The sequence below is a fragment of the Haliotis asinina genome, chromosome 14 (genome assembly GCF_037392515.1).
Source record: "Haliotis asinina isolate JCU_RB_2024 chromosome 14, JCU_Hal_asi_v2, whole genome shotgun sequence".
Classification (NCBI taxonomy): domain Eukaryota; kingdom Metazoa; phylum Mollusca; class Gastropoda; order Lepetellida; family Haliotidae; genus Haliotis; species Haliotis asinina.
In genome coordinates, this window is record NC_090293.1 from 11,007,648 (window position 1) to 11,035,200 (window position 27,553).

The 27,553-nt window shown below is 38.7% G+C and overlaps 2 protein-coding genes across 2 annotated transcripts in view; one reads left to right on the top strand and one right to left on the bottom strand.

Moving 5' to 3' along the window:
• Window positions 1–27,553, bottom strand: part of LOC137260914 (titin-like) — a 41,980-nt gene that overhangs the window by 13,950 nt on the left and 477 nt on the right. Inside the window, exons 2-16 of the mRNA XM_067798450.1 lie at window positions 27,444–27,532; window positions 25,756–25,862; window positions 24,709–24,892; window positions 23,965–24,128; window positions 23,247–23,378; window positions 22,794–22,895; window positions 21,860–21,976; window positions 19,926–20,208; window positions 5,170–5,259; window positions 3,759–3,930; window positions 3,210–3,360; window positions 2,458–2,501; window positions 1,964–2,055; window positions 1,362–1,488; window positions 16–215 (exon numbers count right to left, since the gene is read on the bottom strand). Coding sequence (XP_067654551.1) covers window positions 16–215; window positions 1,362–1,488; window positions 1,964–2,055; window positions 2,458–2,501; window positions 3,210–3,360; window positions 3,759–3,930; window positions 5,170–5,259; window positions 19,926–20,208; window positions 21,860–21,976; window positions 22,794–22,895; window positions 23,247–23,378; window positions 23,965–24,128; window positions 24,709–24,892; window positions 25,756–25,862; window positions 27,444–27,532 — 2,054 coding nt within the window. The remainder of the gene's footprint in view (window positions 1–15; window positions 216–1,361; window positions 1,489–1,963; window positions 2,056–2,457; window positions 2,502–3,209; window positions 3,361–3,758; window positions 3,931–5,169; window positions 5,260–19,925; window positions 20,209–21,859; window positions 21,977–22,793; window positions 22,896–23,246; window positions 23,379–23,964; window positions 24,129–24,708; window positions 24,893–25,755; window positions 25,863–27,443; window positions 27,533–27,553) is intronic.
• LOC137261872 (uncharacterized) lies at window positions 12,504–14,241 on the top strand. The gene is made up of 2 exons (XM_067799678.1): window positions 12,504–12,709; window positions 13,719–14,241. Exons 1-2 carry the CDS (start codon window positions 12,504–12,506, stop codon window positions 14,239–14,241), a joined length of 729 nt encoding a protein of 242 aa, XP_067655779.1.

Consider the following 27,553-nt stretch of genomic DNA (forward strand, 5'->3'; position numbering starts at 1 on the left):
GGTTGTGCTGCTCACCTCATCAGCCATCATGGCATGGATGTTCTCCATTGTGTGGCTGGCAGTCTGTCTGCGTGGGCGGTACCTGGTGTTGGGGGAGAAATCCACTTCAGGAACAAAGTCTTCGTCTACCTCATAGCGCTGGACAGGTCTGGGTGCCAACTTCTTTACCCGGATGTTCACAATCTTCTGCAGAGCTCGGGCCATGTATGTGAAATCTGTGAGAGAAAAGTGAATGAGTGACTTTGGTCTTATGCCATTTCTTTCAGCAATATTCCAGCAATATCATGGTGAGGAACACACATTGAGTGAGTGAGTGAGTTTAGTTTTACGCCACACTCAGCAATATTCCAGCTATATGGCAGCGGTCTGTAAATAATCGAGTCTGGACCAGACAATCCAGTGATCAACAACATGAGCATCGATCTGCATAATTGGGAACCGATGACATGTGTCAACCAAGTCAGCGAGCCTGACCACCCGATCCCGTTAGTCGCCTCTTACGACAAGCTGAGTCGCCTTTTATGGCAAGCATGGGTTGCTGAAGGCCTATTCTACCCCGGGACCTTCACGGGTCGGAACACACATTGGGCTTCACACATTGAAACCATGTGGGTAAACGAACCCAGGTCTTCAGCATGACAAGCAAATGCTTTAACCACAATGCTACCAAACCACCCCATACTAGAGAACAGGTCAGTCCACAAAACATATAAATTCTGTAGTCTAAGTGCACAAAAGTGCAAAATTACCCTATATGAAGGCAGTCAGTAAATAATCAAATGTGGTCAGACAATCTGGTCATTGATAATATGAGTGTTGAACTATTAGAGATGGAATAATGATACCCATGTCACGATTCGATATGTATCATAATACTTTTTTTAATCGCGCCTTTTTGCATAACTTTAGTTTCATTTTGACCATTAATATTTCATGGTGTATTATTGTCCATGAAAAGATCAACATTGTTTAATCTCAGAGATTTACAAGCTCCTATTCCCAATCTTTGTAAACATATTACGACAAATACTTTCAAAACTAAATATCAGTACTTTTGAATGTATCAACAATTGTATCATCTTAACAAAAGTATCAATGCACTGATGTATTGATGTGTTGTGGCATCCCCATGATTTGGATGTGATGACATGCTTCTATCAAGTTAGTGAATTTGACCATCCATGATTTTTTTCATGTAAACACAGGATGAAAGGTTTTGGGGATGTCTAAATAACGCAACTCTGCACGTCGCCTGAGACAATCGGCCACCAGTGCCTCTGAGCCTCTGGACTGGACACAGAAATAACCCAACAGGAGGTCATTTTGCAACTTTTGCTAAAGAAAAGCTCTGTTCTACATACCACTGTTTTCCCCATTGTACTTTTCACAGTTCTCGAACAAAAGCTGGAAGTCGTCAGCAAACTCTTGCACTGACTTATACACCCTTTCATCCAGCTTCTTTTCAATCATCGTCAAGTCCATCGGCGTCTGGATGGAGCAATGATGAAATTGTCAGATTAAGAGACAAGAATATTGAAACACAATAACTATTGCTGAAATTTATTTTAGTAATTCTCAGAGTTGTTTTTGTTTGCTGAAGAGAATCTGGTGTAATTATTCCATTACTGAAAAAATTCCAATGGCCATTTGACTCTAAATTTTGCATTATCACAATAATAGACCAGGAAGAATTTGCTTCCAGAGGAATAACCACATCCTGTCACAATATTACATTCAGACTGATCCTACAATGGGGGGATAACTCTTGATGCCATCAATACTTCTAACATGTGCCTCCAAATATCTTCTACAGTTCACATACATATTTAATGTCGATTAACCTGCATGTGGGGCTTAAAGGACGGTGGGTGTTCTTGTTACCAATACCTCTGGAATGGGGTTGAGTCCTGAATTGTGAGGATGAAGGAGAATGACTACACAGTGAGATAAAAGAAAACCTTACCTTGATAACACGGAAGTAATCAGGCGCAAACTCCTCCTTCACAGGTTCCCAGAACGGCCAAGAGTCATCATGAGCCTTCACAGCATACAATACTGCAACAATAACATATCAAGTTAGTTGCATACTGCACTCATTATCATTAGATATTACTTGAACAAACCATGTACACCATTAGTGGTATCTGACAGAGCAAACGATTTGAAAGTCTACACAATACTGCTGTTCGATACATATTTGGGTGGTAGGGTAGCCTACTGGTTAAGGCCTTTGCTCTTCATGCAGATTACCTGGGTTTGATTCCCCATATCGGTAAACTGTGTGAGGCCCATTCATGTGTTGCACGCCATATTGCTGGAATACTGCTAAAAGCGGCATAATACCATACTCACTCACTGGACACATATTCAAGTCTAAATATATACACATTCTTTTACATAAGAATCCCAACCAAATTTAGTTGTGATTCTTTGTTTAAAAAAAGATATGCCACTCACTTTTCCTCATTCCACTGAACATTTCTTCAAGCTCTGAGTCCATCCTGCAAAAAGAAACATGCTCTGTAAATATGTTTAACATACATTAAATTGAGTGTCAGATACATGCCACTGAAATTCATGGACAAAGGCTATTGAGAGGCAGCAAGCACTTTACACACCAACATTCTTAAGTGCACCACTTCTGAAAATCTTAAGAGCTACCATAGTCTGTTTGGGTTCAAATGAGAACAATGAATGATTAAATATCTCGAAATAGGGAAAATGCCCAAAACATAAAGAAGACACATGGTCCTGTAACCTCTGTACCCAACAGGATCCAAAATATGACATTTTTGAAACGAAAAATCTGTTGAAGAAACATCAAGTAATATTGTGCTATTTTCATGCTTCAAATTGAGGGGTGACAGACAGCTGGTGGAAAAGCACTGGCACACATTCAGGTGCAACTCAGCACAGTCAGGTGAGATGACCCCAGCTAGCTAGGTGCTGGTTAAACTATCTGCAGAAGAAAAACAATGACTGCTCCCTCGGCAAGCTATGAGACTTGACTTCTTGCAAATATTACAGCTGCGATCGCGAACCTATCTAGATTTATTTACAAATTTTGCATGTACACCAATCACTATTCTTGAAGATAGTACACAGTGTCATTGATTGGAATTTTTTTAAATTGATAACTGAAGTTTGATAGTATATGATCAATAAACCAATTATTTGATCGATAGGTGCACCACTAATGGTCAGCTCACTTGTCATAATCCTCTTCATCGTCCCGGTGCCCGTTTGATGAGTCCAGGTTCTGCAGTTCAGGGGGCAGCTCCAAGCCTTCTGCTAACAGACGATCCCGCTCAGCATACAGGCGTGCTTTCTCCTCACGCAATGCGGCACGCTTCGCTCTTCCTGGCAACGAAGCAAACATACCTTATTACAACCTAACAAGACATATGCCGCATATGATACAAATGCGCATTAGCACATTTAAGAAAATATCATTGCGTTCAAGTTGATGTGAACACTTGATTTTCAGTATTTCAAGAACTATACACAAGAATGAATCCTAACTGAGAAAGCAAATATTCAAGTTATATCATAGCAGTCTCTTCACCAAAGTCAGAGTCTCCAACACACCCCTGACCAAAAAGGCATGTACAACTATGCACATCATTGGGTGCAAGTCCCCAAAGTCTTTTCACCAGATCAATTAAGTTGACTCTTATGACAAGCCAAGTTCAACAAATCAAAAAGAAGCTCTAAGCAAGCTGAAATAGTTCTCTCTAAGTCAGTGTATTCTCTCTTACTTTCTACTGCCCTCTCTCTCTCTTCTCTCATCCTCTCTCTCTGCTTCTCCCGCTCCTCACGCTGACGCTTCTGGATCTCCTGCTTCTCCAGTTCCAGCATCTTCCTCCGCTCCTCCTCCTCCGCGTGACGCTCCTTCTCCTCCGCAGCCAGCATCTGGGCCAGCAGCTTCTCCTGCAACACAGTCAAGCATTAACTTGAAGGGAGGCAGTAGAATATTCCTGATCCAGGGAGTCATCACTAAACCTAACTATCTCTACCATCATACTCCTATAGTCAGGTGGATCCTCCAAGCCTTGTGTCAGTAACCATCCCTACCTCAAATACACAATTCCAGGTTTCTGTTAAATACCTGGGCTGAGGGAACGGTCTGATCGTTACATTACAAGATCTATGTCCCTGCCCACAGGCAAACTGTAGCGCAAATGGGGTTTGCACTGCATAGAGGAAATAACAAGTCTTCTTATATGTGAGCGAAGCGAGCAAAGGTTGGCAATGTACTTTCCTCGCTTCGGATCAAAATATATTTTTCATGTCAAAATAAATTGTCGCCACCATCAAGGGAACACTCTTATTTCATCACTTGGTTGTGATCTCAGATTTCCTACCCTATGTTTAATAGTTACTCACGTGAAACATGTTTTATTCAACATTTTAAGCGAAACTCATGGTATTCAAATCGTTCTGTGCCTCCATTACCCCAGCCAGCTTCGGGTTGACAAGAATAAACAGAAATTAAAAAGAAATACCATATTGCCTAATTTCATCATGAACCTGTTGGAATTTATTTGTATTATCTGTCATTGCTATTGCTGGAATTTCCGTAACATTTATTCTACATAAAAACACTTCTGGCGTAATGGGCGAATGAAGCAGGGGAGGTAACTGTAAATATTCCAGATGGAATACTACTCTCCTGTTCCTTCACTCCGCTAAACCAGAAGCTGGAAGGGGGAATGGAGGCGAAGAACGGTCTGATATACCATGAGTTGCGCTTAAAATGTTGAATAAAAAGTATGAAATGGGTGTATACCTTTGATGGTGGCGATATTTATTTTGACATGAGAAATATTTTTCGAACTGAAGCGAAGAAAGTATGTTGCCAACCTTTGCTCGCTTCGCTCGCATGTAAGAAGACTGGTCATTTTCTCTAGCACTACATACACCTGTGCTCTGCCTAAACACATGTGATTGAGTGAGAGAGTGGGTGGGAGAGTTTTATGTCACTTTTAGCAATATTCCAGCAATATTACAGCAGTGGACATCAGAAATGGGCTTCACACAATGTACCCACATAACGAATCAAGCCGGGTTCTTCAGCATGGTGAGCAAATGCTTTTACCACTAGGCTACCCCACCGCTCCTAAACACAAGTGAAAAGGACCATGTTAAGTCAGTGATTCTGTAGCTCACCTCCTCCTCCCGCTGCTTCTGTTTCTCCTCTAGTCTACATGATGTCCGTCTTGGGGCGTTCTCCAATGCTCGTCGTTTCATGTCACGTTCCTGCAATAGAAATGCACAGAAGAGTTAATTTCCAAAAGGTTTTGAACGTAATCCATCAGTTTTGATATTATTCATTTGCATTCCGTAATAAAGTGAAATGACTGCTGTAGTATGTACTGTCAAAACTGTTGCTAAACTGAGCATCAATCATGTGAAGAAGCACAATGCTGTGGATCTAACAAACAAACTTTAATGGTGAAAACAATGTTAACTTATTGATGCCACAGGATCAAATATGATCGCATCCCTACCTTAAGCAATGAAATGGTATAAAGACTTATGAATCATTTTCATGTGAATCAAGATGGAAATCACAGCATGTACAATATCATGATGAACTCAACACTGACACAGTTCAGACTGGGCTACATATTGCTAAGTCCTTGTCCTTTAAGCACATTTTAAAGAAAATAAGGCTACTTTTAGCAACCTTTAGTGGGGCTTTGAAAATTATGGAAAATTGATCAAAAAAAGGAATAAAAGAAATTCGTTGTAAAAAAAACCCCAACATTTTCAACTAAGTGGAATTCTGTTGTTTTAGAATAACTCCCTTGAATAAAGTAAACTAACCATTAAATTTGACGAAAGTTCATGAACATAAAAATGCTCAACAGTGTAAAGTCGTGCACTGCATTCATTGTTTCATATTTATCACTACAGAAAATACTACTGTAACATGTCTATGAACAAATTTTGCATCTTTTGTGAACTTAATGAGTAATGTTGAGAATTGGTTGAAATATCACAATTTGATGATTGCTTCAACACCAACAATCATTGAACAAAATTGATCAGCAACTCTTTTTCAGATTTTCCAATTCGTGCAGGCTGTTATTGCAGATAAGTATAATACAGCCAAAACTTGCGACTGTTTGGTTGTTTGGTCCCTGTGACCAATTGTCAGCTTTTTCAGTTAATCTGAACACCGCTAGTAATGAAATATTCTGATAAACATTAGTTGTATAAATATACAGAACAATTAACATTAATCAGAAAAACCTTTAAAATTGGTGATTACATTAAAAATGTATATATTTTGATCATAATCGACAATTGTTAAAACAAGTCCTCTGATAATGATAGTGGATTTGGTTTCTGATTCCCAACACTACTTCATAGAATAGCTACGTGAATACAGGGATCAAGACAACAACATGCTTCAAGAGTCAATCTATCATGTGTCAATCACCCATCTATAATAGATGACAATTCCACTCACTCCTGAGACAATATGTAACGCTTCATTTAACATTCTACCAACAATCTATCCGATAGCTAGAACATTAATGTATCAGAGGATTGTGTGAGATTATGTCTGGTATATCTGAAGAGATTCATAAACTGGTTGTCAACTGTTTTTTTGTCATCCAAAACTGTGTTCCACAGGAGATATCGCTTGTGTGAGATCAGACGATGCTATGACGTCATGAACTTGATGATGTCACAATGCTATGACATTGTTGCACTGCAAATCTAATGCCAGTGCTGTGTTCAGAGATATACATTTTTCATTGAAAATTAATGAAGAATGATTTTGGTTGATTAATAGAATCTCACCCTCATGTCTACTGATATAAATCATTTCAACACTCATTGATAAAGGTAAAAGTATCCTCGGTAAGCCAGGCATATTTGTTAGTTTAACAACTCGTGTTGATATATTTGATATCAGTAGACACTGTTTTGGGTGAGATTCTCTACTTAACCCAATCTTCCAGTTGTATGACCTAGGCTTGTAAATTGGCTTTCAGCCTGAAAAAAAACAGTGGTTCATATGATGAGCAACAATTGACACCATCAGAATACAATCACACTCAGTCACAGGATCTGACCAATCCATTCATTAGGCCTACTGGGCAGGCATCAGCTCATGGGGGAACAATCCAACCAGAAAACCCCTGGTACATATATTTTTATAGTGTAGCTGCTCATCTTGGGCCCCAGTGTAAAATCATTTCTTTCAAACATGTACATAATTTTGCCACACCAATGAACTTTGCTTTAAAAATACATCAATTTCTTTTATTAAAACCTTTTAATGTGCATATGAATTCCTCTGAAATACTGGGAACAAGACGCAACAGAGATTCTTTTGGAATCAAATTAAGGAAAGTGCACAGGGGCTCCTTTCACAAAGCAGCCTTAACTATGGTTAACCTTAACTCCCATTCTTTAACACTGCACCAAGCTTGCCTAAGTCTAAGGTAATCTTATGAAATTTACACCTTCACCAATGGTAAAACTTAACTCAGCTAATTGAAATCAATATAATTAATCATAATTCACACTTGCTTTTAAACTGTTCACAAGTTCCAGTTTATTTGAAATTCACACCAACTGAAGCCCCCTGTAGTGTCTGAAGATGAACTACGCAAGATCTTCCCACTCCATCTTCATCAGAAACCACACATCCATCACCATTCATCTTCATTCTAAAACCATGTTTGATCTCTTCACAATTTCAGGTTTATTTGAAATGAATTCAAACCCAATTTGAGATATTCAAAGTAACCAAGAACTACAAGATGATCTCTCTCCAAACTAACTTCAGTGGTGACCAACCATCCATCACCATTCATTCCCCACCCCTGCTCTGTAATTACATCCCAAGATCACAAGTACCCAGGCCCCTTCAATACCCCCTACTAAACAACTGGACACTGGACAATTACCAGCGAGATGGTCAAGCTCTACAGGTAGTAATGGCTCCACGGTGTCATCAAAGACAGGAACAGAGATTCCAGATGAGATGGAGAAATTCTAAAGCCTACTATCACACAGCTAGGTATCAGCTTGTTAAATGTTGATTCAATATCAAGTTGGGGGTCTTTCAGTCAAGGAGATTGAACGGTTTAATGTCAGGCTTTTGGTTGGAGGACATGAAGATTTTGATGAAGGGTTTGTTGGGTATAAGGCACACATCTTATTAGATTTATGTGACTTATTTAGAGCATAGATACGGTAAGGAGATAGGCACTGATTACTCTTGCAGACAACGAAGTGTATCATTAGCCTGTGTTTGACAAGGGTGAGAAATACCTCTCACAATACAATAACAGACCTTCTCAAGAAGGCGTGAAGCAGCCCTGAGTCTTACACCAAGAGACCACCTACTGGTGTTCAGCAAGTGTACTACAAGGTTAGGGTTCTTATAGAAAACAATTTGACATAATCCATACACTGCCTGACATGTTCCCAAGAACCATACTTAAAGTATAAAGGGACATGGTATATTTTACACAACTGACCTGGATATTGTGTGCTAAAATGCCATAATAGTGGCTAACTATGTTACAGCATTTATGCAGATGTACTACACAAAATAATTCTACTTATTATCCTGTCAGGCCAGGAAGCATTCAAACTTTTATCATGCCTTCATAAATAACACAGGATTACAAGTTAAAAACACTTGCTCCAAAAAACATTATTATGTTTGGTTCTAACGAACTGAATAATGAACTGAATTCATAAAGGCAAACAGTTTCTTTCATCAAAATATGCAAGGAAATATTTACAGCCCTACTTTAAACCTCACCAACTGGACCTACATGCCAACTTCTGTTTGCCCGGTAATTTCAGCAGACAGGAACCAAAAAAAAAATAAAATAAAACACAGAAAAACCCTTTCAGAATGACAGTACCCTTACTTCTTTTCACATTATGTTTTTAATCCATAGCTATTTATCCTCATAAGACAATCAAACATCAATTCGGTAGTTTGGATTTACTGCAACAATTTCACCAATATGTGCTATTTTTGTGTGAAATAGATAATTATATCCTCTATCACTTAAGATTAGCAAAATAAAAATTACTTTATGTATTAAAAGTACATATTACATTGTCTTACATCGCTGAAAATCCCTGACCCTGGGATAGGAGAAACATGGCTCTCATGAGATAAAAGAAGCTATTATCCATAAAGCCTGTTCAATATTAATTTCACTGATTTAGACTATTATGTTTTGAAATCAAAATCACTTCATAAACTGTCCAATCTTGACAGTAACACAAAAATAGGAGCACACAATGTGGCAGAATCCCCGCTTGTCACCTGTTGTCATCCAAGCACCTGTTGGAGGGGACAAAGCTCGCATAGAGGGATCCATCATTCTACCTGATCTTAGCCAAGATCTCATAATGGCCGTCACCAATACATCCATCCCCCCCATCAACGGAACTAATTTCATTCTTTAGGACACAACTTCTCGCCTTGTGAAGCACCATGTCATTGCAACCCAGTCAAGTGTCACAATTTAATCAGAGCTTGCCATCTTGAAAACAGCCTTCCTTTATTGGGGTCAAATCAGCCAAGATTGTTGTCCAGCATAACAGGGTATTTTTCAGATGATTGTATCGTTTAATCAACTCCCGCTCATGTAAACAAGGACTCCCTAGAGTCAGGTATAAGGGCTGGTGAGAATGGAGAGGAAAGTATTGTTCATCACCATACACTCTTTCAGGTGTCACAACTGACGCGCACACATGGTTAGGACATTTCAATCAATCTTATTAACTACAATCTTGATTTAGTTCAAGTAGGCTGACCGTCAACAAATTGATTTTACAAGCAGTAAGGTTTGCTAAATGGAAAGTGACAGAACTAATTTTGTTTGATCTTATTTGGTTTCATGCTTGTACAGTGTAAACGTGTGATGTAAAATTTGTTGTGCTGATATAAGTTAAATCTGTCCAAACAGGATTATAGCAGTCTTATTACAAAACGACCAACTTGACAAACTTTGTGTCAGTTTTACTGCCCATACTTTTCGCAAAAAAACCTTGATCACAACTTTTATCAAATTTTGACAAAATATTTCTTTCAACTTATTTGAAAGTATCCATGAGACACAGAAATGGCAATTACAGACAGAAACTGTAGAGATGAAACTGTTTGAAAGAAGATCGTCTATCACACACGATTCCTGCTTATGCAGAACACTTTACCTCAACAAACACATTGCCAGGCCAATTTCATTTCTTGGCCTGCTGGTCATGTGTTTTCGGGAATATGACCAAAAAAAGTTCATTTTCACCACTCAAAATATTAAATCCTAAGGGCTTTTTCATTTTCAAGAATGCAATTTTAACAGGAAATTTATATTGTATTTTTTCCCATATACACTTCATCAATTGCCAAAAGTAAAATATTTTTAAAATTTAGAAGGAATATTACTATGGTGATTTTAACCTCATGCCTGTAGGTTTTCTGGGGACAAAAATCTTTACATCAAGATCTAAAATTGTTCTGGCTTAACCAAGCAATAAAAAGAGTAGACATTTGAGGAAATTTTCAACAGTAGTTTGTTCATGTCACAGCTGAACAGCTTGAAGTGATGCAGGCCTTACACTGGCGAAGTCCATTAGTGAGGGTTTAGCTAACATCCTAAATAAACAGCAACATCTTTAATAAGATATGGGACAGCTGTCTAAATGTGACTGACCCAAGTGGTGAGAATATTTTTTCTCTTAAAACCTATGAAAGCTTTTTTTTTTTTCAAGTTCCCATCACACAAAGTAACAAATGTCTCTAAACATTCAAGCAAACAATTCTTTATCTGACATGTGGAAAGTATCAATTAACATAAAAATCTCTGATACGAACAAAGGTGAGGAGGTACTCATATTTTAAGGGTCAATAAGGCCTCATTATACCTGTGTCAAAAAAAGCCTTGACCACTGAAATTGCCTAGAAAACAATAAAGCTGGTGAGAATACCGGAAACAAGCATTCCTATATGTCCAGCAGTTGTAAAGGTGTTTCCTGATATGAGTGCTACACAGCTATCAGTTGACACATCTACACAATCACAGTGAAACAACCGTAACAATACCTGTTGTAGGTATAGTATTTCCACCTGTGCATTACCTGTCAGATCCATTATCATACAGGTGTCAATCATAGGATATTGCTCTGATCGCCTACCCCTGCCACTAGCTGCCCAAGGACTTAAAGACAAACAGCGTTCCAAAGCAACCGCATTTGTCTTGTCAATGTTAGGCAAGACATGAGAAGTCTACTTCAAAGATGTCGATTATTTAGGCCGGTTGACAAAAACTGTTAGCGACCTAATCACTACCTAGAAATTTGGCTCTTGTTGTTTCTTTTGATTGAGAGCATCCTGACAGGTCAAACAATGAAAGTAGCCAGTGATGTGATCGACAAAAGGTTCTTGAATTAACAGATGGAGGAGGGTGTGGGTGGGCAACAAGTCAAAAGTAGGGTTATGGGAACCAAGCTTGTTTCCCCTACTTCCACTCGTTACTCTTCTGTGGCTGTCACTGTTTAGAATTTGGTATTCTTCCTTTTTTCCATCAGTAACAGCATCCCTCTCAACCAAAGGTCATAGGTCTTGAAATCGTACAATATGTTTGTAAAACTATACAATGACGATCCTTCGTGGGCATTCCAACGTTGTTGGTAACAAGAGCTGTCAAAGAGGTGACCATGCAGGCCCGAGCCTGGTCAAGTCTGGACAATACCTGTCCTCATGTTGCTACCTCTGGACAAACACAATTTTTCCTTACCCCCTTAACATGATTAGAAGACTTCAGTTTCCCTCAATTCTTCAACCCTAGGGGAGATCTACCTAACCTCTGCCACCCAGAAAAACCTTTATTCTCCTCAAGCTCCTGGACCAGGGTGGGAGGGACTCGCTGACCCTCATTATCAATGAGAAGACAATCCTGGGGAGGGGGAGGGTGGAAGTGGCGATGAACTAGGAGAGAGAAGGCAGTATGAGTGGTGCTGTCCAGCAACAAATCCCTACCTTGGTTTCAGTTCATTACACATCAATGCTCTGTCTCTTTACTCTGTGGCTAGCATTGTTTGACAGGGCTTGCAGAACCACTGTGGGAATCTGATACAGTAGACCTGACTGGACAAAAGCCTGTCATTAACACTCCATAGAGACACCGTCCACATTCCTGCCAACAACCCGAGCCGGCCTGTGTTTACCTGGGCGCTACAGGTATAAGAGCTGGAGTCACACTGGGGACAGACCAGAGGAATGCTGTAGTGCTGCACGTGGTGGCCAGGTACTCAAACCCGATGCACTTTTACTTTTGTGAAGGCACTGGATTACACAGTATTTAGTACAGCACAGGAGAAATTTTGAGAATATCCTCATATGGACTTCAACTGAAATTGCAAAAACTGCAAATACTGCAAAAATGCAAGTAATTTTTTTTCAGAACTGACAGAAGCTAGATATTCCAATAATTCTTAACAAGGACTCCACCATGACTGGACTGCACCTTCAACTGTTTTTCATGGCACTGTCAGTATTACCTTGGCTAACGTCAGCTGTACCTCTCCCAAACACCGCAGTGTGTAACCACAAATTTAACCACAGTTTAAAGAAGTGCATGGACCCTTTCCAAGACCTTCATCATTCTCAGCAGCAAGATAATGGAATGGATCATCTCATTGTTAAACATCTTTGCTTGTAAGTACAGTGTTCATTTCCTATCTTGATGAATAATAACTTGATCTTCATGTATTAAGGATGTAAGATGGGTTCCAGTTCTATGTAACAAATACAAAATGCAAATATATGTTCCCATTATACTGTAAGATCTCCTAATCATTTTCAAAACTATGAAAAGGAAATCGAAATTAAACAATATGCAAATTTTACTTTCATGTATCAGGTAGTGATCATGATTTTCCTGCAATCCTTCTCAAACAAATACATGTAAGTTAACTTGAAAAAGTCACTATGCAAAACTATCAAATAGCCTCACACCTTTGTTTTAAAAGAAGCATTAAAAAATACCACAAAGTCGAAAAATTTCACAAAATTCCAAACAGAAAAGTTTTCATTATTTAGGTATTTCTTTCTGTTTCCCAGCAAAAAGTCATCTCTCCACATTGACACTAGATTCAAGCTGTGTGCACTCAAAAAAAAAACAACAAAAAAAAAACATGGATTTTTTGCCCAAAGGACATATTTACCTTGGGCTGCTATCAAAACATGTAAGACTACCACAAAGCTTTGTGAATTATCTAAGGAAGTCAAACTTGTAACATTGTGAGCAAGCAGCGTTTCCAAACAGGTGTAGGCTGAACATTGCAAACACGGAACTGCAAATATGTTGCCCAAATATTGTCTGTAAAGTTCTTTGGGAAAGGGAGAAATGGATTATATATATTCAAGGAAGATTACAAACTTGTCAATGACATTCACATATTGTGAATGCATCCTTCAATAGTAAACATTTACCCAATACAATGTCTTCAATAGAAGTAATCTAAGACAGCCATTTCTTTACTAATTTATGGCAGCAACAAAAAAGCTACAAAGAAAACAATTTTGTTTAATTTGACTTGCAATGAACAAATGATTAGTCTGTTTTTTTCTCAGTGATGAGTTAGTATTTTCAGGTAAATTTAACACATTATGACATGTACAGAAATTAAATTGACAGCTGATGCATTTTCTTTACTTTTTACAGAGAGTATGAAAAAGCATTACAATGTTTGCACTCAGCCTTGACAAGTTGCCCGACCCTGAAAAACATCCAACATGTTCAACAGAAATTGGGGGCTGACTGGGTGATGGGTGTCAATCAACTCTGTCGCATCCAATCAGAAAGCAGGAAAGACGATGATGATGAAACTGACGGTGATGATGAAATGGATTACTTGCCAAACACCACCAAAGAAGAACCTAAAGATGTAGAACAAAGTGACGAGAATCCCACGCTGAGCAATGCAAATCAAAGACTCAATGAGAATAACCTGGATACAAACGAACTACCTGAGACCCAGTACGGAAAACAGCACTCTATCTGGAGTAAAGTGATTCGAGTGAGACGATTGAAAAATTCAAAAGATTTCCATTTGGAAAAGGAGAATATTCATTACAAACTTTACAATATTATTACAAACTGCACTTCTCCTGCTGAAAAAAGTCAATACATGACACTGTTATTATGGGCACTGCCTACAGTTGTGTTTGTTTCATGGTCATTGTAGAGCCAGCTTGTCAAGTTACTGTTACGTTGATTTTTTGTTTTGTTATCAAGGTTATTTTTGATTGCCTAATAAACAACATCTCTCCTAAGCTTTTTGTGTGCCTCTGTCAAGCTGAAGGTTAGTGAGTATTGATGCAACAGTACTTCTGATGTATCACAACATGTCAGATTGGTGCCATGTAAAAAAGTATGTTGACAACTTTGGAACTACTAATAGGCACAGGTGTGGTCATGTCTTTCTGTACCTGAACCACATTAGTTTAGTTTCCCTTCCCTCTCGCCCTTCCTGGAGTGCATAAGCCCTAAATGAAGCAATGTCAGATGCAGTTCAGGTTCAGAAACTTAAATAATCTAAAACTAATTATGAGTTCTTGTCAAAATTACATGTATTCAGCAAACATGAATAGTAAAGTATGATACTGACAAACCAAGAAACATGATCAAGGTTGAAATGAGTGAGTGAGTGAGTGAGTGAGTGAGTTTAGTTTTACGTCGCTTTTAGCAATATTCCAGCAATATCACCGCGGGGCACACCAGAAAATGGGCTTCACACATTGTACCTATGTGGGGAATAGAACGCTAGTCTTCGGCGTGATGAGCGAATGCTTTAACCACTAGGCTACCCCAAAGCCCAGTTGAAATAAGTTAGAAAGTTATCATATGAAGGGCTTCTTAGGGGAAACGCAATCAGTCCGAGTCGGACCACCTGATCCAATTTCTTTTTCCCATCATAAGTACTTTTTTCTAATCTGGAATACTCTCAGTCATAATACATCAGATAGATACTCCTTAAAAAACAGTTTACACAAAATAACAGCCATGATACTGTTATCCTATAACTGGTGTCAGTTTGTGCTTGTTTTACTTTACAGGTTTTTACTCCTTTGTCAAGTACCGACATCAATAGTTCCATTGTTTGTTTACATCAGACAGCCAGTGATAACGCCTGGCCTAGTCAAGGAAGTGTTTGGTACTGCCATCAATTATTCACACTACTGCGGGGACACACTATATAACAATTCTCCAAGTCTGACCACCTGGTTAGGTGGTTGCTTCCACAGACTAGCACAGGACGCCAGGGACTGATTCTTTACTAGAATCTGTATGAGGGTTTTCCCTTTCAAGATACAATTAGGCCAGTTTCTTGAAACATTTTATTACATCTCATGGTGTCAGAATCTGTAAAAACCATCATCAGTTAGTGAGTGAGCGAGTGTTTTGGTGGCTGTTGAACACTCAGTCATAACCCTGCTATATGGGGACTGTCTGTAAAAACTCAACCTGGACCAGACAATCCTGTGATCAACAACATGAGCATTGATGGATGCAGTTGGGATACAATGACATGTGTCAATGAGTCTGACAACCCAATCCCGTTAGTCACCTCTTTTGACAACCATGGGTTACTGAAGACCAATTCTAACAAGGATCTTGAGTAACTGACTAAATAAAGAAGTGAGTGAGCAAATGAGGAATAGAAGAAGACAGTAAATAAGGAAGTGAGTGAGTGAGTAAATGAAGAAAGTGAGTAAGCTTTGAGCAGTATTTAGGATACATCTCAGCACACAACTTGATGTGTGACGAAAGTCCAAAGGGTATCACTTATTCTGAACAACTGAGTGAGTTTAGTTTTAGGCCACACTCTGTAAGATTCCAGCTATATGGTGGCGATCTGTAAATAATAAAATCTGGACCAGACAATCCACCAACAGCATCAGCATACATAAGGGCAATTGAGAGGCAATGATGTGTCAACCAAGTCAGTGAGTCTGACCAGTTTGTACCTTTTGAAACTGTGTCACAGCTGGGTAATGATATGCAGTACTGACCTAACATTTAGATATTTGGTCAAATCAAGGATCATTTTGAATGTCTAGCTCAATCAGTTAACCAACTATTCTTTCAGTTTCTTTCTTTCAACCACAACCACTATAATTAAAATCAGTAATCCATTGAACTTCACTAATGCCTCACTGCATGTCTCATTTCTAAGTACTAACTCCATACAGCATGTGCCCAAAGCAGAAAGGTACAGAGAATAAAACATCAGGCATTTGTGAAACAAATGGGTGCCATCCACGGATGTCTGTTGACCAATAATTGTAGAACCTGGTGAAATGTGCTGGCAATGATGAAGCAGTATGTTCATGTATCATGGCTTTGTCCAATATACTCTAAAGCTCATATTCTAACGTTTGAGTGTTGGAATGTTTTTGCTGCTTTTAACAATAATCCAGCAATATCACAGCGGATCACCAGGAACGGGATTCACACACTGAACCAACACCAAGATCAAAACTCAGTTTTTTGGTGTGATGAGCCAAACACTGTAATCACAAGGCTAGCCCACAGTCCTGCAGCAGTATGAAACAACTCAAATCAGTCAGTCTTGGTTAAGGTGGTCGAGTTACTGTTACCTCAGCTCTATGATTATTTAATGCGACAGTAACCTTCAAACATGGCTTGCATTTTGGTGATAATGGGCTTTGTGTAGTATCAGGAAGAAGTGTTTGTGTACTAAGTGCATTATTACTGACATGAAGAAACCAGACACATTTTAGATGAATTCTGTCGGATTCTGTCAAGCATAATAAACACGAGTCAGGATTAAGAAAAAATATGTATTTTCCTGATTAAAATTGATATTATATACTCATCCTGACTCATGAGATCAGCCTTCCTATCCTCCTCTCTCAATACATTTTGGATTTCAGTGGGCTGTTTGATTCAGAGAGAGTGTCAAACATGGCCGGTCATGTGACCATTTTGCATACCTATGCACAGGCTAAAGGGAGACTACTCGTGGATGAGTGTTGATTTTACGCCCTCTTGAAAGAAGGGAACTTCAAGGGATTCAAGTGTTCCACTATGTTCGGATGGAAGAGTGAGTGAGTGAGTTTAGTTTTACGCCGCACTCAGCAATACTCCAGCTATATGGCGGCTGTCCGTAAATAATAGAGTCTGGACCAGACAATCCAGTGATCAACAACATGAGCATCGATCTGTGCAATTGGGAACCAATGACGTGTCAACCAAGTCAGGGAGCCTGTCGACTCGATCCCGTTAGTCGCCTCTTAAGACAAGCATATTTGCCCTTTGTGGAAAGCATGGGTTGGTCAAGGCCTATTCTACCCCGTGACCTTCACGAGTCTCGGATGGAAGAAGGAGACAAGCATAATAAGCATGAGTCAGGATAAGGAAAAGTACAAGCTTTGTGTTCCTAAAGTGCACAGCCCTAGGAATCTTGCAAGTGCAAAGCCCTTCATAAAATTGTGAAATTTTCTTGCATTTCTGAGCATTTTATCATCACTTGCATGTCAAATTATTAGGGAGAAAGTTAACTTATTACCTTAGGGAAAATACATTTTTCGGTTTACAGCTGTGTTTCACGAATCATCAATTCGTATTTCCGAAAGTCACTGTCACTATTTTGAAGGATAAACTTTCACACATTCAACAAAGCTTCATGAAGAATTTGGGAAAATGTGGCACAAAACATGTGACTAAAAAACCATGAATAACTACATAAGGTATGAACACATACAGTTGAGAGGTTTGTACACCATCTGCCAAGATTGATATTCATAAACCTGGGGAATTCCAAGTTTCAGTAACATCACCATGTCAAAACAGATGATGATATATTTCAATATCATGACTACCCAGAACACAAAATTATAGAAAATATCATGCTGAAAATGAAGATTTATTTGTGTGAAACCCACAGGTTTTGGCATTAACACGGAACACTAACATCATCTGCTGCCTGGGAACTGTGGTCTGTCTACTTTTATTATTGCCTGCATCTGACATCTGAGATTCAAGAACAGTCTGCCTCCCGATACATTCAGGAAACTGATTAATATTATAGCATCATTACGGTCTGTGTAAGTGAGTATGGTTTTGTGCCACTTTTAGCAATATTCCAGCAATATCACAACAGAGAATCCAATTCAGATTTTCAGCGTGACGAGTGAACGTTTTAACAACTGGGCTACCCAACTGCCCCCTAATAATCTGAAAGTGTTTCGCCAGATTGCAAAAGATCTTTTCACAAGGCAATGCCTTCACCAAACTGTGCTATTCAGCATCCATCAGCTTGACCTACATCTCAGAATTCTCCTCATGAATTGAAGATTGAATTTCTGGAGAATTAACTGACTAAAACCATCATACTGGCTTCCACATGACCTTGTTCTAACTTTGAAAACAGGACATTAAGGTCTGAGACCATGATTTTGACATTTTTGTCTGAGAAATCAAATCAAGACATTGTGTAAGATTGTCTGAGAGAACCTAACCCAAACCTTGGCAAGACTGACCTGTACTATTTACCCCATCAGTAAATATACTCTTATGCAGATGACACTCAACTCCTAAACCTGTTCTCACCTGCGTCAAAATCACCAGCCATTCAACAACTAAAACTCTGCATTACCGGAATAAAATCATGGACGAACTACCACCCATTAAAGCTCAATGACCAAAAACTGACGCTCTTCTTGTTGGCAGAAAGCATCACCTAAATGATCTCAGGAATAACATTACAATTGGTTCAGTACAAGTATCAACATCGATACTTGTGAAAGACCTCAGAGTCTGGATTGACACAGACATTTCACTGCAACAGATTATGCAATTCATGTTTCTATCATTTCAGATCCATAGAAAACATCAGAAAGTACATCACAGCAGATTGTGCCCACATCCTAGTGAGATGTCTTGTGCTCTCCAGACTGGACTACTGCAATGGACTGTCCATTGGCCTCAGCAAACACAATACCTCCAGACTACCGAAAGTACAGAAAACTGCTACAAGAATTATTTCTCAGAAGACTAAATCTGATCACATCTCTCCTGTCTCAAATCTTTACACTGGTTACCTATTCAACAGAGAATGAATTTCAAACTTCTCTGCATCACTTTCAACTATCTCCACAATCAAGCTCCAGATCCAGAATACCTCACTGAACTCATCACAGATTACATCCCATCAAGATCACTTCGGTCTCAGAACCAGCTCCTACTACAAGTTCCCAAATTCCACCTAGTTTCGTATGGGAAAAGGGCTTTCTCCTATGTTGCACCAACACTTTGGAACTTTTTACCTCTAGAAATCAAACTCTGTGAATCTCTCTCAACCTTCAAGTCCAAAGTTAAAACACACCTGCTTCAGGAGTCCCTATGACTGACTCTTTCAAACAATTCTTTTCAGCACATCGAGCATTTTTAAGTGAGTGGTCATTTGCGCTTTATAAATAACATCACCACCATCATAATCATTTCCTCAAGTTGTGGTGTGTGGCAATGGCCTAAGACTATATAAATGTAAAACGCACCTTTTATGAGTGTTTTGATGAATAACAAGCATTTCCAAATGAGTGAAAAGTCTGAATCAACAAGAGGTATTTTATATTACAATTATGACACTGATTAGGTACTGATCAGGACTCTGTTACATGAACACAAGTATATGTATGGAGATGACTAAGAAACGAACTTGATCACACACAATAACTGATGGATTAAAAAAACCCACCATGTTAACAAATTCAAGGGAAACAACTCTGAACAAAAATTATGTTTTCTTTTACAAGCCCCAAAACCAGAATTGCGACATGAGCCTAACTCCAGTAAACAGACACCAGGTAACACATACAATCCCCAGTATTTGTTTGTGCCTACCTTTTCTTCCATGATGCGGGGTATCTCTGGGAGGAAGTCTTCAGTAATTGTCCTGTACAGGCTCTTCTCACACCTTACTTTGCTCTCCTTAAAGTTCTCAGCCAGCTCTTCCCAATCCTCCAGACTCTGGCAGACCAGATGCCACCGATCTGCTGGAACTGCATCCTTCTTCAGAACAGACAGAGGGACATCTTCATTGTCCTCAGAAACCTCCGGTTCTCCTTCTTCCTCCTCCTCCTCTTCAGTTGCCTCATCTTCTTCCTCTTCTGTTGCATCATCTTCACTGGAGTAATAAAACAATTTGGTTCAAAAACTGTATCAAAATATGGAGGCACACGTGATACTTGAAGGAATGTTGCTGACAAAAACTTTCGGATCTACCCAAGACACAGAATCAAATAAAAGGATCAAAGATGATTTCATACACATAGTACAATATGTCCTTGCTTTTGAAACTAGGAGACATTTGCTAGGTGTTATTCTGAAGGAAAGCCTGGTTTGGGCTTTACAGGGGATTAGAAAATATAACCTGTCAAGTTCTACTCCAAAATTTCCTGAGAAACAAAACCCCACATCAGTGCCACAGGTGTAATAAACTGATATTAAAGGTCACATGCAACCAAGAAATCAAACATAATTAAAACACAGTTATCACTTATTCATGACATATAAAACGCATTGCTGATTAAGAAAACAACAAATTAACAAAATTATAAGGGTATAATCCCAACTCAAGAGTACAAAATTTTGCACTTGGTTTTACCTCATCTAACGAAACTGATACAAAAACGAACCCAGTCAGAACCTGTGGATGTGCACTCAAGTGTAACAAAGCCTTGTCATTGGCCACTGGTGCATTTGCCGATACGCTTAGCCGGTTGTTTGTTTATGGCTTATAAGCCTGATAGGTGTTAATTTAAAATAGCATGCGGTCAATGATTGAAGTTGTGCATTGCATACTGTCATTGCAGACAGGCAGGCAGGAGACAAGTAGGTGTCAATAAACCAGACATTAAGTTTTCTCTGCGACAGTCTGCTTATCAGAATCAACATGTATTTTGTTTGCTCTTTTTTTTGTGAGTAGATTATTTACTTGTTTGTGTACACAACCAAGATTAGACTACTGCTCACAACCTCATACTCCGGGGAGGCATACTGTTTCAAGCTCCTATTCACTGCACATGCGTTATGAGCGAAGCATAGCTGCTGAAACCAATTTTTCCCCCACAGCTGGGGGAAAATTAATGAATCGTTTGAACTCCGATTTCGCAGGCTTTTTCTCATCATGTTTTTTTTTTTTTAACTTTACAGGTTGGATTTGCATTTTGATGATTTGTTTTGGTAAGTGCATGCCTAAAGGTATCAGAATCTGCAAAGTTGTGTTTGATGTTGCATGTGACCTTTAAAGTCTGGGATGTACAATAACCCATATGATAGTTTTGTTCAAATGGGACCAGGTATCTCTCAAAATCTTGTTTCCAGGGTCAAGGGTGGAAATAACACATTGCCTGACGTCCCAGTCCAGTGGTAATTTTTCTATCAGGCAAGTAAATTTGCATATCATGATGTACCGATGTCCAGCTGACTTTCAAAAGTTGTTTACTTTAAAAATGAGCGAAACAATCAGCTGGTACAGTGAAAAAATTATCAGGACAAGTGATTTTACATGTGCCACTGTCCAATAGCAATTTTTAAGTTATTTGCATCCCTTAGAACACTCTTAGTAGTAGTCTTACAAGGTACAATGTCCTGTACATTTCTAACAACCCAGAAGGCAGAACAAAAGAATCAGGACATAAGGGTATCTTGGACTGATTTCTAAGCTCTTATTGGTCATGACACCATCTCCTAAGAACTGGCTTTCTAAGCATGGTTTCCCTTTTACTCATAATACCACACACCCTTACTCATTCCCTTCCACCTGATCAACTAACCTGGTGTCTTCATGTGCTGCCGGAGAAACAGTTGCCTTCGCCCTGTTACTCAGTCGGCTGCTGCGGCGTGATGGCGTGTCATCTCCTGCTGCTGGGACAGCTTCTTCTGTTGCATCCCTGGAGGCAGAAAAAAGATTGTCATTTAAACCAATTACCTTATAACAGGATTCTGAGGGTATCTGTAGACATTAAATGAACTGAAAGGGTCAAACAGACTCTGATGCACTTTGTTTCACAAAAATATTTGCATGTTAAGGCTTGTACAAGTTCATGTTTAAAAAGATTTACAATAGTTGTTACAATGATTACCTAGATCCCTGCCCTAAATCCTTAAACCAGTAACTAAACATACAGACCAGGTACGTTTTGATGAACACCATCAATTTAAAACAAAGAAGACGTCCATCTTTATTTTCTGGGTGAATGACAGGAGGAAGGGGAGAGAACTCAAGCATGGCGACAGTCCCTCAGGGCACAATATAAATCCCCTTCTCATGACCTAATCATCTTGTATGCCTCTCACCTGTGTACTGCTCTAATCAAACCCCTTGATTAATACCCCTCAGCTCCATCAAACAGTAACAAAAGTATTAGAACACAAAACACAAGAATCAGAATCTGAAATTTAGTGAGAAATTGTAATTTCAAACATAACATTTGTCAAATTTCATCACTTTCTAAATACCATTGTGCATCAAAGTCGAACCACTGTAATAGTTTCATAGAACATGCCAGTCTTGAACTGAGAAGTTGGGACCCACTTTTTAACAAAACACTAACCCACATTTCAGGCTGTCACATGTTCAACATACATAGGAATCAAACCAATCCGCTGACAAGCCTCTGACCACCCGTTCCATTTAGCCCCCTCATAACCAGCAGAGGCTTCCTCTGAAAGAAAGTGCTTCCTCCTGGGCAGTGGTGTAACACTTACCCATCTGGCCCCTTTGCTGCTACACACTCCGTACTGTTGTTCACTGATGCAGACTCTGTGGATTCCACCTCCATTTCCTCTTGTGTCTTCGATTCCAATGAACTTTGGGGGAAGAAAATAAAGAACACATGAGTAGAAATATGACCTTTCCTGTCATTGTAAACTGTAATGTTTAGGTTATCTCTGTAGTCATGTTTGCTTTAAAACTAAAAACACAACTCAAGGTAAAATTGAGGCATGGATTCCAACTTCTATATCTTTTCAAAGTCAAAATTTAGACTCTTGCAACTTTGACAAGGATAAGGACTTTCACACGAAATCTTTATATTTAATGAAAAGCACACAAAATCTTTATATTTAATGAAAAGTACAAATTCTTAAAAGCACAAAGCAAGACAAACGTGCAGGATTTGCTCATTAAACCCAAAATTGTCTGAACGTTTCCTCCCTTACTTTTCCTCCTGTTTCTGATCCACCTCTTCCTCCACCTTCTTCCTTGAGCGCCCCCTCCTCCCTGATGCTCTCTTCCTCCTTCCACTTCTCCTTGGGCGTGTTCTTGACTTCTTCTTCTTCGCTACTGGGGTTCTGTTATTAACACATCAAGCAACATTAATGACTTTTCTAACACTATATTCTCCACCCAGCATTGAATAATAATGCGTGTAAGCAAAACAGAGGAACAATTCCTCATAGTCAATAACTTTGGACTCAATGTAACTTGAAGTCAACTATGAGTCTTACAATAACCTTACTCCTTTGTACATACAGATACTGTTTCATCATACAAGATTCATCCATGGTATACATTCAAGTTGCTGTGTCAGTTCATATGTCTTATACACAGCTCAATGATACAATTATCCTAACCATGACACTATTAATTATTTCTGAGAGAGAACAATACATGACAGGATATATCTGATTGAATATGAGGAATCAGATGTTAAGGAAAAACATGATGATAATTTTATTGAGAAGCATGTATAACATGAATGCCCTGCCCCCATCTACAATGTATATATAAACTAAGTACACCTCCTCACCCCATGAATGTCAATGTCATGTACAAAACTCTCTCACACTTCCACTCCATCCCAAACACATTATGAACAGTGCCTAAAATAAAATACTTTGCAATATCACAGATCCCCCATGCTTCATGTGAACTTACGTTTTCTTTGTATTCTTTTTCTGCTCGGGTTTCTTCTTCTTTGCATTTTCTGGTTTAATTTCTGGATCTTCCTTGTAAAGTCTGACTCCATAGAAATACCAGTAAATCCCTCCATTCTGGTCCCTACCCATCGGCTCCACTCGCAGGTTGTCACCATCAAGTCCCTTCAATACAGACTAGATATCTAAGTGAGGAAAACTAGGACTGGCTACAGATTTTATAAACCTAAATAATAAATATCATTCGCTAAAGAATTATCAATAAGAAACTGTGTGCCACATCAATTCCCATCAATACAGAAATAACTGAGGGAAGAAAACTTGGGCTGACTAAAAAATTTATACACATAAATAATATTATTCGCTGAGAAAAGTATTGATATGAAACTGTGCTCCACTCACTGGTTAGCGTGATCATGTCCCTTCAAAACAGACATGATACCTAGGTGAGGTAAACTAGGGCTGACTAAAAATTCATAAACATATATGATACTGTTTGCTGAATTATCCATATGAAACTGTGCTCCACTCGTCGTCATTAATTCCCTTCAATACGGACATTATACCTGAGAGAAGTAAGCTAGGTGAGGTGAACCCAAAGCACAGGTATTCAGGTGAACATCATGGCAAAGAAAAGTTGGAAGTTAATGCAAGTTGGAATCGAACTCCAGGGGAAGGGTATGTGACACAGCTAAGGGAAGCAACTCTTTCCCCATCCCAGGGAGTGTGTGAAGAATCTCCTCACCTTAAGAAGGTCCTGCACATCGTCTGCATCCAGTCGGAAGTCACACAAGGCCTGCAACAGTTCGAGCTTGGTGCGCACTGTGAGGACCTGGAAGCTTGTCTCTGCCAAGGGGTTTGTTATCTGCTGTTCCTTCTGCCACCTCTGCTTGAATATGTCCCTCAAATATACTTCAAAATTGTAGGACCTGAAAAGAAAAGTGAAGACACTAATCTAAACTTCAGTCCAAAATAATTCTTTGCCTTGACATGACAACTAAGGGATACAAACCATACCTACCAGTACCAATCAGGAAACAACTTTATTGAAACCACAAAAGTAGGTAACAAAGCGAACCAAAACACATCCGAACAGGCGAACGCTAGAAGTAACAGTGATTTTTGGATTGTTCACGCTTGTGAGAGTGGGAAGATCACGTCACTTCCGTGACTACATTCCTAGATTACATGAGGTAACCATCTAGGGAATGGCGAATCAATGACTGTCTGATCTCTTCTAGCGAAGCTTGAGGTAATATGCATTAGACCTATGGTAAGGTAAGTTAAAAATTACTGTATTTATGCCACAAAGCTTGTAAATAATCAAGTATGGGCTAGTTACTGTAATGACTAGTTATGTTAGACATACTAAACACCTCCAACACTTATTAGTTTTCCTTTATTACAAGATACATGTTACATACACTGTCCTGAAAAAATTGTTACTGAGTAAATGAGGAAAACCATAAGATTATCACAGTAAGAACTATCTTATCTTCCATGATGCATTTCTGCTTCATTCTCTTTGTAATGAGTAGAACACTTATTTTGGAATAACAATTTATAAGTAAAGAACAGAATCTTGTTCTTTTGGGGGTGGAGTCACATAAGGTATTTGAACCCACACCTTTAGAATCAGGCACCTCGTTGCCAAGACACGAGATCAGCAAATGTAGACTACCAGTTGTTAGACTTCCATTTTGGATGGAAGCCGTAGTAACAATGCAGTACATTAACCATGATGATGAAAACAGGCACAAAGATACAAATGAAATAAAGTTCCTTTTCTTACTTGATGTCATTTCTTCCATAGCATCCATTCAACAGCTGGGATATAAGGTCACACATCAGCATACTTCCTTCAGGTGTCCCCGAGGCCAGGAGGGCTTCCTCCAGTTCCTGCAACAGTGTCAGTAGTTCAACAATAACACCAAGTAGCAGTATTTTCAGTGACATCATGCAGTGTCAGCCTCATGAGGCAGGAGAACATGACAGGATGTAGATCATGGATATTTGAACACCACTTGATGAAACAAATGGGGTGTGGTATAGTCCTTACTAACATAACCACGTGAAAATGTTGACGTCTATAATGAGTATACTCATTATATCAATCTGGCACAATCTGCCACGAGTTATCTCGCAGCTACATATGTGGTTTCACATGCTGACAAATTAGACATATGGAACAAACCTCTACTGGCATTTGTGTTACCACAAGATGATTGCTTCATATGCCTTGTTGCATGAAAATTGTATTATCAAAATAAGTTATGATAAAACAATTTCTGCTAGCATTTAAGGAGGTCAAAAGACACTTGATTGATCAATGCAATCTTTTTAAACATAATTTGGTTTACCTTCTGATCATTTTCTGTGAATCAGAGAAAAATGCAACAGAAAAATGGGAAAATTATAAAAAGATGTCTAATGATGTTTGTTGAAAGGTTTTGTGCTCTAGTGTAAACAGTGATCTGAAATTAGTACTGGTGAAAAAAGGACAGATTTAAATCAATAATAATATGACAATAATTAAAGAATCACTGCAAATATGTCACAATGACCGGTAAGTCTCACTTTCCACATTCATGGGTCAAGACAGGAATGATGACACCAAATCTTTAAAACACTGTGCTATTGACAAAAACAAATTGTTAACAATTACACTATGAGACACCTTTCAGAAGCAGTCTCAAATTTACAATATCAGCAAAACATCAGCTTGCTCAGATCATGGTAACTGTGACACACATATAAATTGAAAACAACTTTGCGAACACCATTTGTCCTTAGTGATGGCTATTGTTTCACTACTTTCTGGTTCATAGCTTTGTTAAGAATGTTGAAATTGTTGAGCCCCTTTTAAAATGCCCAATGTGATAACAACAACAACAGATGTCATCAATTCCATCATAAACTTGCTCCTTACTAAAATCTCACAAATTTCATAAGACATCTGCAGATGACACTTCGGAACTGGCATACTTGAGGAATAAATAATGTTTTTTGCCTAAATTGACATTCATAAAATCCAACCAAGGGGCATAACTCTGATAACCAAGTTTCTATTATGTCTCATTTAGTGATTATATGAGTGTTTCATCACAATGTCATTTTGGGAAGTAAACAAAACTTGGCTTTTGTCACTTAAGTCATACAAAAATACATAATCTAGAGGCAAAAAAACCTCTAAAAAGATATATTTTAAAGACAATCTGAAACCGTACATCTTTAAGATACAAACAGAAACAGTATGAAAACAAAAATCTCTTAAAGGTAAAAATGTTTTACAACTGATGGCATTCTTATCAAAATTGTCATTAAAAAGAAAATATAAATGGAAACTTCATGACAGCTCTTGCGTACGTTACCATTCTATAAATAGATTGTAAAATAATTAATGCACCTCAACATGCATTTGCCATTTGTGACAGATTTGACATTTTCACCATTACACAAATTTTCTCCTCACTATATTACCTCAATATCAAAATCTGGCAGATCAAATGCAGCACGAAACAGGGAGCAAAAGTGGGCCACACACGGAATTTCCCACCATTTGCGAATTTCTGCAATGAAAAAGAAACAAG